The 12,714-nt window shown below is 41.6% G+C and overlaps 1 protein-coding gene across 1 annotated transcript; it reads right to left on the reverse strand.

Moving 5' to 3' along the window:
• Window positions 1-670: 670 nt before the first annotated feature.
• LOC143477981 (uncharacterized) lies at window positions 671-12,412 on the reverse strand. Its single transcript, XM_076976884.1, has 16 exons — window positions 12,313-12,412; window positions 10,793-10,968; window positions 10,263-10,364; window positions 9,404-9,464; window positions 7,139-7,221; window positions 6,122-6,184; window positions 5,912-6,037; window positions 5,730-5,828; window positions 5,572-5,649; window positions 4,598-4,645; window positions 3,843-3,903; window positions 3,512-3,630; window positions 3,304-3,390; window positions 3,067-3,192; window positions 2,733-2,858; window positions 671-1,547 (listed from the first exon to the last, which is right to left on the reverse strand). The coding sequence occupies exons 1-16, from the start codon at window positions 12,332-12,334 to the stop codon at window positions 1,296-1,298; spliced, it is 1,629 nt and encodes a 542-aa protein (XP_076832999.1). The 5' UTR covers window positions 12,335-12,412; the 3' UTR covers window positions 671-1,295.
• Between the last annotated feature and the right edge of the window lie 302 nt (window positions 12,413-12,714).

The following is a 12,714-nucleotide window of genomic DNA, read 5'->3' on the forward strand; positions in this document are numbered from 1 at the left end:
TATGTACATTTACATGTAGATTTTAAAGCAGTTATGTCGCCTGTTGTGCAGTTCATTTGATAGGGGAGAGAAGATTAGTAGCTGCGGTTCTTCCTGGCTGAAACGTTATCGCACACATGACTAGTGTATTAAATGTGTCCTGTTGAAATGATGCAGGAAAACTAATTTAAAGCAAGAATCAGTTTATTCATGACACTTGTTAACTGTAACAATATTCGACACATTTATTTGCAAACATTTCCAGTCTCCTGCGTCGTGGGCTCATAACCTCTTTGACGCGTTCAACTGCAATTTGTTCCACTAGATGGCGCTGCACCTAACGAGATGTGTTTCCTGTCATCGCCCTCAAACGGGCTCAGTGTTCGTTACATAACCGCCTGATCTTATAACAATTACTGCGAAGGACAGCTTCAATATAAATAGCGAAATATGTAAAATAATCTTTTTAGTTCTCATTTCATATTTTCATTTCCAGAAGTGGTGAAAATGTTCAAATGAGAGTTTATTGCTTGAAGGACAAAGAACGGAGCTGTGTAATCTGTCAAAAAAAAAAAAAAAAAATTACACACATATATATATATATATATATATATATATATATATATATATATATATATATATATATATATATATATAAAGGAACAAGTCATATGCATTCAGACTGATAGTCGCCTAACAGCACACAGCTGTCCAACTCATTGAATCTTTAGATGATACTGCACTGACAAAGATGTCATGACAGATTTGCTGTAAATGTATGGAAATAACTAATTACTCTAATCTGTGTATACCTGTTTTTCTTATACTGCAGGTGGTGATGTGATGTCATTCAGACAAGTATGTAATTACATAAAAATAAAGAAAAATATGATCACAGAAGTTTCTGTAATTACCTTATTTCCTTTTATGAATATGACTTTAAAACACTTAAAATGTTAATGTGATTCAAATGAAAATAAAGACAGTGAATACATGTTGAAAATATTTCTTCCTTATTGCCCCATCCCTGATCACTTGAGTAACCAATTTAACTCTTCAGTGTTCATCTTCCCCTGATTATGTACCACCGCCATGACTGATATGATTTGCTTACAAATGCTGTTAAATGGCTATGATCTCTCAGCAAGGCCACAGCGGGCACTCTTGCCCATAGACACATGGCACAAAGAGAGATTCAAAGAATTTTGAGCGCATGAAAAAGCATTTTATACACTTCATAGCTGGAATGTGTCCTCAATAATGGAGGCCCTTCCTACCAACCTCAACAGAGAGGTGACATTTTATCAAAAATCAGATCACAGCTCATGTTCATTCAATGTCTGGTAGCGTGATTCTTCTGCGGTCATTGGTGTTGACCTACGACCTGGATCAATACCGTGAAAGGTACCATCCCTCCAGGTCAAACTGGTGTCACGCAGGGGCCGGGACCACTCGTCACCTTCAGCCAGACCTACACGGCCAGGATAATCTGGGAAGGGCTGCTGTCTCTCTCCATCCTGGCCAGATGGTTCAAGCTCTGTGCTCAGCTGATACTGTCTAGCTTCCCCCTGCATGGTAAAGAACACGGAAATGCTCTTAGGGTAAATAAAAACAGCAGCAATGAACATAAACAAATGGGTGCTAATCAACCACGTGTGTGCCAGCTGTATCTTAGAATGACTGTTGTCTTATCACACCATAGGCAGCCTGAAACAATGTTTAGATGTGACACACCTCATAAACCTGGTTTGTCACTCACTCACTCGCATTTAACATAATTTACCACAAGGGTGCGCCGAAATTGCTTTGGTGCATCGTGCAAATGACATTGTGTCCTTGTTCTGTATTATAACTCATTTCTATACCTCTTGTTTCTTGTTTTTATTTGCACCAACAGTGTCGGATGAAGGGGAGGAGAATGCAGCAGAGTCCTTGCACAAACACGAGGGACAGAGTGTTTAATAACCGGAATGTTCCATGATAGCAAGATTAACGTCACATAGCTAAACTGCTCCTTTAATTTTCCTTACGAAGGCTGTTTTGTAACATCTAAAGAAATATGAGATATGTATGTAAATTCTGTGCATGTAGGAACATTTCATGCAGTGGAAGTGTCTTTTTTTTCTGACATCTGTTGAAATGACATTCTCATAGGTCATTATGAGGACAGGGGACATTTATCATGAGCAAGACTGAAATCGTGCAATGCAGCTTCTGTTATGAAAGTAGAAAATAAGACTGCATCGGGCCAAGATTGTACACATTATGCAAATGTTTTTTTCCAAGTTGTATAAAATATTTCTCCAGGTTATAAAAAAATTATGCTTGGTACGGCAGGATCTGTTACAAAAATCCAACCATCTACAATATAAGAAAGAAAGATATTGCACAGTGATATAATAAAAGTCCTTTCCTTCATCACCTGCTTTTGCTTGGTGTTTGTTTTGTTTTTCTTCTTTTTTTCTGTCGCTTCTTCTTCTTTCTCTCCTCCATAATAGAAACATACAAGGAACTGGAGTCCTGCTGAACATTTGTTCGGAGCACTTTCAAAGTGAGACTGCTCTGAAACAAGCTATTTCACTAAACACCCCTGTTGGAAAATAGGCTGTGCACTCAGGACAGGGAGGCAGAATGAGAGAACAAGGGAGAGAGAGAGAGAGAGAGAGAGAGAGAGAGAGAGAGAGAGAGAGAGAGAGCGAGAGAGAGAGAGAGAGAGAGAGAGAGTGAGCGAGAGAGAGAGATGCTCAGCTCACCTTTTCCCGTTTCTTCATCTTCTTCTTTCTCTTCTTCTTCCTCATTTTCTTTTTTGTGTCACTGTCGCTGTCTGAGGAAGAAATCTCAGATGATGATGGTGATGGTGATGATGAAGAGCTGGACTCCTAAGAACAGAATTTGAGATGCATCATTAAACTCACCATATGGACCACATGTGTTGTCTTATCACCTGTATTTCAAAACAAATGACTACATGTCAGAGGTCATGATGTTGTTCAATTGATTCAGTACCTGACCTGCTATGCCATCTGTATGTTCCTGGAATTATAAATACACTATGTACAAAAATAAAATAGAATACTTTTATTTTACCTTCTTCTTTGACTTCTTCTTTGACTTCTTCTTCTTCTTCTTTGACTTCTTCTTTTTCTTCTTCTTGTCAACATCACTATCTGAAGAGGATGAGGAGCTCTCTGATGATGAAGATGAGCTGTAATGCTGAAAACAAAACGTTATTGAAACCCTGCATCTGTGCTGCTATCACTGAGGACATTTGAATTTAGTTTTATTAATATTTCTATCTTTCATTTGTTTTTGTACAACCCACACCTTCTTCTTTTTTTTCTTTTTCTTCTTCTTCTTGTCATCATCATCATCTGAAGAGGAGGTCTCCAAACATGAAGGTAATGCAGCATACTAATAATAAAAATGTTGCTTGATTAGAAATTAGGGATTAGAAATGAAAACACATTTTAAAAATAAAAACCAATAACTTGACTTGGTTATGATGTAAAAATGTAACTAGTTTGTGTCTAACCTTTTTCTTGAAGTGCTGTTCATTTCCTCTCTTTCTCCTCTCTCCCTCCTTAGAGCTGCGTTTCCCGTGTTTCTCATCACCGTCTGCAGGAAATGCTGGGGAAACCGGCCAGGGTACTTCTGGGGACAGAAGCAGCAACCAGCAAATATACTTTCTTTCCTACAACACAGGTGTACTTCCTCAGCTAACAATAAAAGGTCTTAAATGACACCAATTGTTCCATGACACACCGTGAGCTTGCAGATGAAAGAAAGGTGCAAACAATTAGAAAGGTGAATTGGGAAGGTTTGAGCTTAAGCTAAATTTTGATATTAAACAAATCAGATCTCACCTGATGCACAAGGTAAACCTTTCTCGCCCGTTTTCTCTTCCTTCAGCTCTGCCCGCACTTCCTGTAAGTCAGATCCAGGAAGAACGAGGGAGGAGACAGACAGAGAGAAAAAATATGCAGTGAGAGAAAGAAGGAGAGAGTTAAAATAGACCGTCTTGGACAAAATTACTTTTTGATGTTCATTTTCCCATTTAGAATTGAACATTCATAGTGCTGTCATGTGTAAAATTGGGACGTTTTAGCTAGGGGGCCCACATTTCAGGGTTTTGGATAAGGCTAATTTTACTCCGGCAGTCTAAAGGAGGGCCCGGCCCTCTTGATAATCAAATTACTCAAGCCACTCAACTCCTCAACCCCAATTTTATCCTACTTATTAATTTTTTGAGATTAAAACAGAAGGTCCCAAAAGCTCTGATCTCTCTGGGGGTTGGGGGGGGCATTTGAAACCCTTGTGATTATGAACCAGCCAAGATAAAAGTCACAGTCACACACCTTTGGCAAAGAGATGAGCATTGTCTCACACTACAGAAACTCATTTACTGTATGGTATTTGTAGATGTGTTATATTCACAGGTGCATGGTGTGAAAAGAGTGGGGGATCTGACAGTAACAAGTGCGGGGGCCTGACGACAGTCTCCCGAAGCTATTTGGTCTTTATGGCCATCACAAAAAATAAATTTTGTGTAATGAATCCCTGGTTTGCGCCTTCTGATATTTGATGCATCTTTTGTTTCATGCATGCGTAAAGTTCAAACCTTGCTTTTCCCACAGTCACCACGCCATGGAGACCAGTGTCCCGACTCCTACGGGAGGAAGAGTCGATGTTGATCATCAGAGCTTTTTCCCATTTTACTGTGTAGATCAGGTAACATGTACTGCAGTATGTAACACAATATCAAACATATCTGCTGGTATGAGAGAGCCAAACCTCCCTAACCAAACACACTCAAGACATGCACTCATTGATTCACTGATTCACTGACTCACTGATTCACTGATTCACTGTCTCAATGACTCACTGGATCACTGACTCACTTCATTAGAAACACTTATTTTTTTATGAACCATCTTGTAGGAGTAAAATTAGAGCTCATATTTGGTGGCAATTTCAAATAGTCTTTACTGTCCTCCTGCTCTTCATCAGATCACTGTTAACTTTTGATGTTGGACAACTGGGACGACCCAGCAGGGACATTAAAATAAGATGTGGTCAGTGATGGTCCCTGGTAAGTAATGAATCTATCATGAATGAGGTAATTGTGTATGGTAACAGATGGACTTCAGACTGAAACTGTACACCGGGTGAGAGTGGGAGGGGCTGTTGTCCCCAAAGAGGCATGACATCACCAAGCTACAATTACAACCCATTCTTTACCTTTATTGAGTAAATAAACACAGTCCCTTCAGAGCACTTTGCATCCGTTGGCTCATTTTTTAACAAGCACTTTGTCCCATTATGTAATGTTTAGGATAGTAAAAGGGTAATTAAGAAACAAATGCACTTGCGGTAGAGTCATGATAATGTAAAGATAGCAGTGGCCTTGTTACAGAGCATTAGTGTAGGGTCCTGAGACACTGGTCTTTGTGGGCATGTTTTAAACCAAGACATTGAATAAGTGCCAGAGTTTAGGCGTGAGGAGAAATAGTAAAAAAAGGTGTTGATTATTTAGTGGTAATTCAGCATTTCAGCTCCAGTTACAGTGGTACATGCTATTTAAAATCATCTTACCTTCTTAATGTTCTTCTTTGGTTTCTGTTCATCACTGTCGGATGAAGGTGAACTGGAGCAGGAGGTGGAGCAGGGATGCTAAGATTGAGCACAGGGGGAAGTCAAGTATAAGGAATTCTGTGGGCATCCTCAACCTTTCCAGAAAATGTCACTTTTACCTTTGACTTGTTTTTCTTCCTCAGCTTCTTCTTGTGTTTTTTCTTCTTTTTATTTTTCTTCTTCTCTTCATCCTCGCTGGAAGTATCAGAAGATGAGTCCTGCAGGTGGCACACTAAGATGGCACAAACAAACACAACAACAACCAAGCAAACAGACATATAATCTACCAGCTGTCTACCACCTCCTCCTCCGCCTTCTTCCTCTTCTTATTCTTATTCCTTTTCTTCTTCTTTTTCTTATTCTTTTTCATGTCCTCATCTTCACTGTCTGACACGGAACTATCAGAAGATGAGGAAGGGCTGGAGTCCTGAAGAAGAAAGACAGTACAGTCCAAAACATCTTTCCAATAGCTATAAACGAGGACGTTTTTAATCTGTTTCAGTTCACCTACCTTCCTCTTTCTCCTCTTCCTCCTCTTCTTTTTTTTCTTTTTCTTGTCTTTCTTCTTTTTCTTCTTATGAGCAAGAGACAGAGAAGTGTAGTCAGGTCCACGTTTACTGGCACTCGTGATGAAAATGAACAAAACTGACTGCAGAGAATAAACAATATTTTATACTCCTCCTCTATGTGGAAGATCTCATATTTGAATTGTTCAAAATATTGAATAATGAACTTTATTTCCATAACAGATTTCACAGTAAATGTTGCACTTATCAGTGTTCAGAGCCTTTCAAAAATATTTTCCATCATAAGCCACTTCGTCATACAGTCAAACAACACAGGTTTTACAATGCTGTCAAAAAAGTTTGGAATGTCCAGAAACTTAGACGACCAGATCAAAAATAGATCTTAAATTTTTTTTAACCCAATCATTACAACATCGATTTTGAGGCATGCTACGGATAATTGGCATCTGGACAGTCCACCTAAGTCTCAGGTTCCTTGTAAAGGCGACCAGGTTTTCAGATAAATGTCCTGCTACTTGATGGAATTCATCATGGCATTGATCTTGGGGAGAAAGTGGCAGAAAACCAAGCAGACCGTGTTCCACCCCCATCGTACTGGTGGTGGAGAGTGTGGGTGTTGTTTCCTTATACGCATCCCTGCCTTGAAACCAGACGTGTCTATGGCATACATAAATAACTCATGGGTCCACTGACTTATAGATTTTAAACTGTTTGGTAATCTCAGTAAACAAAAAGTAAAATAGTGAAGTCATACAATGATAAAATATGAGGGAGAAAAAAAATAAAGCAGAGAATTGAATGTGTTGCCAATGTGAATACATTACATGACCATTTCATTCAGATAAAACAAAGTGAACAATGAAGACCTCTGATTATTTTTAGAGGTCTAGACACACTCACACACACACACACACACACACACACACACACACACACACACACACACACACACACACACACACACACACACACACACACACACACACACACACTAGGCGTACTTTAGCACTGCGTGGCTTGGTCGTTCTCTCCTGGTCACTGTTGGGCTCCTTTAGTGGCATCAGAATGATCTCCAGCACGAGGCCTGAGGATCACAACCACACTGCTGAGTCCCCCGCAGAACATCAGACAGGAGAAACAGAAATCCCAGCTGATGTTCATCAGTGCTCCCCAAAGACTGGGGTTTATTTACACGGTGTTTGTGTGTGTGTGTGTGTGTGTGTGTGTGTGTGTGTGTGTGTGTGTGTGTGTGTGTGTGTGTGTGTGTGTGTGTGCAGTGTAGCAGCAAAACAATTGCACCTAAAAAACCACCAATGTAGGTTCTGCAATCATCTCTACTGATTGACAGTGATTCCATAGTGCTGGCAGTTTGAGAATGGGGTTGATTAGTGACCTTAGATATATAAGGTCAATCTCTGTTCCAGAAGAACAGTACAACCACTTGATTCTAGACTTCACTGCAATGTGCAGAATACTCCAGATCAGAATGAAATCTGTCAAAATCTGTATGATGGAGCTTTGATATGCGTGTAGGTGTGTTTGCGCGCGTGTGTGTGTGTGTGTGTGTGTGTGTGTGAGCGTGCTGCACAATACTAGCAATTTATGAGGCCTATAATTGAAAAATGTGAAACTCACTCATCATTTGCGGCAACTGTGACTTTTATTTGTGCTGTACCTCACACTGTGTGTGTGTGCGTGTCGTGTGTGTGTGTGTTTGTGAGTGTGTGTGTGTGTGTGTGTACTATTGTCATAGCTGGTGGAGTTCTACTGTAAATTGTATATTGACTAGGAAGGAGTGGAGCTTTGCTGAATGTGCCCATAATGCAATGTGGGGCTCAGTGTAATGAAGCGCTATAAAACCCACTCGACTGCAGATCTCTTCCACTTGAACAATGAACACATTCCACAAGAAACTAAGACATGTGGAAGTGAATTGAATTAAATGTATCTGCGGGAATATTATTCTGTAATTACTGTTTTAGAGGTGAAACTATGGAAGGTGTGTTCCAGTATGTGTAGACACAGGGTGACTCATTGCCTTGATACCATACAAATTCTTATCACAACTGGCTGCCAATATTTGTTATGAAATTGTAGAATATTATTTAAACACAGACATTATGAAGACTAAATGTGGATCAGTGCAAGACAAAATGTCACAGATCTCACAAAGCCCCATCATTGCCACGCCCCAGCACTGCCACGCCCCAAGCACTGCCACGCCCCCAGCATTGTCACGCCTCCAGCACTGCCACACCCCCAGCACTGCCATGCCCCCAGCATTGTCACGCCTCCAGCACTGCCACGCCCCCAGCACTGCCACGCCCCCAGCATTGTCACGCCTCCAGCACTGCCACACCCCCAGCACTGCCATGCCCCCAGCACTGCCACGCCCTCAGCATCACCACGCCCCCAGCACTGCTACATCCTCAGCATCACCACGCCCCCAGCACTGCCACGCCCCCAGAATCACCACGCCCCCAGCACTGCCACGCCCCCAGCACTGCCACGCCCCCAGCACTGCCACGCCCCCAGCATCACCACGCCCCCAGCACTGCCACACCAATCTTCTCTTCCCACCATCACCTCTGATCTGGTTTACCACTGAACTACGGTAATTTGATTTGGGTTCACTAGTGTACTAACCTGTTGCCTACAGGTCTCCAATCTAAACTCCCCTCTCTCGCACACTCATAGTGAAGTATTGACCATCCCATGATGGATAGTGAGCTTTCCCTGCACATGTTAGCTGGTTACCACTCTGTTTCAAGGCCTGTTTTCAAGACCATGTCTTCTGCCAACCCTCGGGCACCTTCAGGATTCTCCTCCATTACAACCATCAAGCTCCCGTCTGCCTCGCTAGATCTGAAACCTCCCCTTCTACAATCCTGCTTTCAGAACCCAATAAACTTTCTCTCTTGTGGGTTTGTGCTCGTTCCAAATGCATAAAGAAAGAAATACAGAAAAAGAAAATGAAAGCCTAATTTCAATGCTTTCAGAACTGCAGTCAGAGTGCTGAACTGGGGAGATCTATAAGTGCTCCTTTAATCTTATGTACATTCATTTAAAAAAATGTACATAAAAGTGACTCAGTGGTTTGTTGACATCCTCTTGTGTGTGTGTGTGTGTGTGTGTGTGTGTGTGTGTGTGTGTGTGTGTGTGTGTGTGTTCATTATGCCTTACCTGATTCATGTATATCTTATTTCATCATCTTCTGTGTGAGTGTGTATGTGCATTCAGGTGTGTGTGTGTGTGTTATGCTCCACCTGCTTCAGGTATGACTGTGGTCACAGCCTTTTCTTTGCTGTTCCATTGCTTCTTTTCATCCTGTAGAGAGATACAGTTTTTCTCTATGGGAGATCAGCCGTACATTGTGAGTGAAAGTGTGTGATGGGTGGGTGGGAAACGGTCATCAAAATACCAGCCAACAAACGCTGCTGAGTCACTTTGGAATAAAGCAGCAGCCAATGTGACACGAAGGCCAATTCTGTGCGTACGCTAGAGGAGAAAAGAGATTCTCCACACTAGCATCCATTTTTTAAGAAAAAGGAGCCGCGATAGTTTAAAACGTCCTTAAAGAGTTTCAGCCGCCGATGGGTATCGCAGCCCAGCTGAAGGGTCAATGCACGCGTGTGGAACATACGGTCACACAGCCCCTCCACTGCGCTATTCTGCACTATTGCATTCCCACGTCTATTTTTCATCAGATTTGCTCACCTCACTGCTGTCACAGTCTGAGGAGTGACTGGAGGAGGAGGATGCTGACCTGAATCTCTGCGGCGGGGAGCGGCGGGTAGATCGGGGTGGGAGGGATGGAAACGAATTATTGCCTGGAGGTTTTCATCAAGTTTACGGAGCTTTACAATGCTACCAACCTTCAACCAATGCATTAATCATTGATCCTAACTGCATGTTTTGCCCGTATGTGTGTGGGGAAGCACATTTTCCTGCAATACCTTGTGGTAAATGAACAGAGCGCATTAGGCCTACAGGAGTCAGAAGCTCAGGCTATGATGGACTCCCAACCTGCCCTGCCGGGTCAGATCTGCCCTTCGCTGCGGTGGTTCTATGATTTACTCAGAGGAATATGGCAAAAAAAACCTGAGTGGGAAGGCATGCAGTTACCTTACTCTTCTTCTTCTTCCTCTTCTTCTTCTTCTTCTTTGTCTTACCGTCATTGTCCTCGCTGTCGGAGGACACAGAGCTGTCACATGACCACGGGTCATCCTAGAGATGACAGGAAGATGAACAGGGTTGTGTGCATGAAGCGTGCTACAGAATCCTGTTATATAGTCATATAGAAAAAGCTAGTTCGATAGTTATACATAGTTATATAGGAAAAAAAAATTTTAATATATAGTTACATAAAGAATTGATACAGGGTTTTTTTCGATTTCTACAAAAAATGAGATATGGAAAACACTTTTAGAATTAATAGCAAAATGTAAATTTGTATTCAACCGATTAAATTTTATTGATGCATTTAGGAACAACTTTAAATTTGCTTAGTCACCATAACAGTTTTGAGCAGGATGAACTAAATATGCAAATGAGGACCTCAGAAGTAATAGCTGATTCGTTACTAGTGGTTCATTACGCTTGTATGCTCATCTGGTAGGTCTGTTTCTTTTAGATTGCAACTCGCAATTTCCCACCTTGCTGTGTTTCACAGTGGGGTTTAGAGGATGAACTCTCAGCCCTTCAGACACTGCCACTCCGGTGGGTGGGGCCAATCCAGTGGGTGGGGCCTCTCCGCTGGGTGGGGCCACTCCGCTGGGTGGGGTCACACCTCCTCCCTCCTCAGCTGCTGCCATGTGAACTGACCATGCAGCTACAAAATACATCAACCATCATTTTTCCTTAAGAAGAAGGTAATACCATTATAGTAATAATAGTCATAACAATCTTATATTACCAGCAGTGAAAATCACAATACCTACACATAATTGGAGTAAATGGAAAATTCCAAATATTTAGAAATGGCAGTATGGCAACATTGCATTTATGCAAAGAAAGTGGACTTAAGAAAATGTACTGTGAATGTACTGTGTGTACAAGATTACATGCAGCTCTCAGGTACGTGTGCAGTTCTGTAAATGCTAGCATCTCCCTTCTGCTTGTGATAAACTGTCAAATAACACCTGTTGTGCACACTTGATCTCAAGGGCTGAGCTAATTACACAGTGATCTGCTGGTTTCTGCCTGCCAGCTATCTTTCATCTGATAGCAGCTCAATAACATGATGGCTGATTTTACTAACCTGAGAAGCACCCTTAAGCCATATGGGTGTTTCAGATAAATGTGCACCAGTCCAGTTTAATTCTGATGAAGGACTAACACATAATACTATTCATGCATGCGCTTTAATTACTTCTATTGGATTAAAACTGGTTCTGAAAATGTCATTAATTTCTTCACCTTTGCTAGAGGTTATCCATCAGGTTTAGTAAAGCTTTCATATATTTTGTAACTGCCCTCTAAACTGTATTGAAATGCTTTTAAGCTGGATCTGTATAATGTTGCCACTGTGGCATAAACAATAAAACTCTTCCTAATGTAACCTGTGGTGTCATTGTAAATATTCTGCTAAATCATATTGCACAGGATTTTATTGCTCTATGAATGTCCACGATTTTCCTCTTCCACAGGTTAGCCCCTAAGCAGTAGAACAGAGCTTTAAAGAGACTTTAAAACACACCACTTTGCTTCAAATAGAACTTTGATATTTATGTCAAATCCCAAAATTAAGTGTGTGATTTGTTTCACGCATAGAGAATCAGTGTTTGCGCAAGGCGTAGACTAATGACTGATAGACTAATGGGAATGGCTGCAGAGTTATGGCAACACAAAGGTGAGATTGGAAGCAATTATACTACTATTTTATTTTATCCAAATGAAACCAATAAAATTCCAAAAATTCTAAATAGAACATGTGTTGTAATTTTGCTGTAATATGATTTCACAGCTGTATGGATGAAGCTTATTTGGTATTAGTCTGTGGTGTAGAAAGCCATTTAGAAAAAAAACAACCAGTTTTTAGAGCAGAACATTTTAGAACTGAATATAAATGGTGCGCTGTTATACCTAATACCTAGCAAAAAAGATATGAAAAATGAGATAAAAAGCGAATAAAACGCCATTTCTTCACAACAGTCCCAACTGGGATGTAGTTTACCTGGAGGCTGTGTGGACTCCATCGACTTCGAAGCTTTCTGGCTGTGCTGCCCTGTCCCTCAGAGCAGACGACCTGCACGGTGTTCAGGAGTGCTCTGACCTCTCTCCCTCTCTCTCTCACTCTCTCTCTCCCTCTCTCCTCCTCCCTCTCTCCCTCTCTTTTTCTCTCTCCCTCTCTCCTCCTCTCTCTTTCCCTCTCTCCCTCTTTCCCTCTCTCTCTCCCTCTCTCCCTCTCTCTCTCTCTCTCTCTGCTTCCCACCAGATGGGTGGTGCCTCAACAGGTAGGACCAGTTGTTCCACTGTTGTCCCACTGGTCATCTGACTCTGCCATGCTGTTTCCGAGCTGGCGGGATCGTCCGAGTCAGCGATGCTGCTGATCTCATGGGCTCCACCCTGTCTCGTG

This window comes from Brachyhypopomus gauderio, chromosome 16, assembly GCF_052324685.1.
Source record: "Brachyhypopomus gauderio isolate BG-103 chromosome 16, BGAUD_0.2, whole genome shotgun sequence".
Lineage (NCBI taxonomy): Eukaryota > Metazoa > Chordata > Actinopteri > Gymnotiformes > Hypopomidae > Brachyhypopomus > Brachyhypopomus gauderio.

Excerpts from the sequence above, each read along its gene's own strand:
- LOC143477981 (XM_076976884.1), bottom strand. The coding sequence starts at position 12,334 with ATGGAGTCCACACAGCCTCCAG. Across the intron at positions 6,185-7,138 it reads CCAAGCCACGCAGTGCTAAA|AAGAAAAAGAAGAAAGACAA; the intron begins GTACGCCTAGTG and ends CTTGCTCATAAG. Across the intron at positions 5,650-5,729 it reads GGAAGAAAAACAAGTCAAAG|CATCCCTGCTCCACCTCCTG; the intron begins GTAAAAGTGACA and ends GCTCAATCTTAG.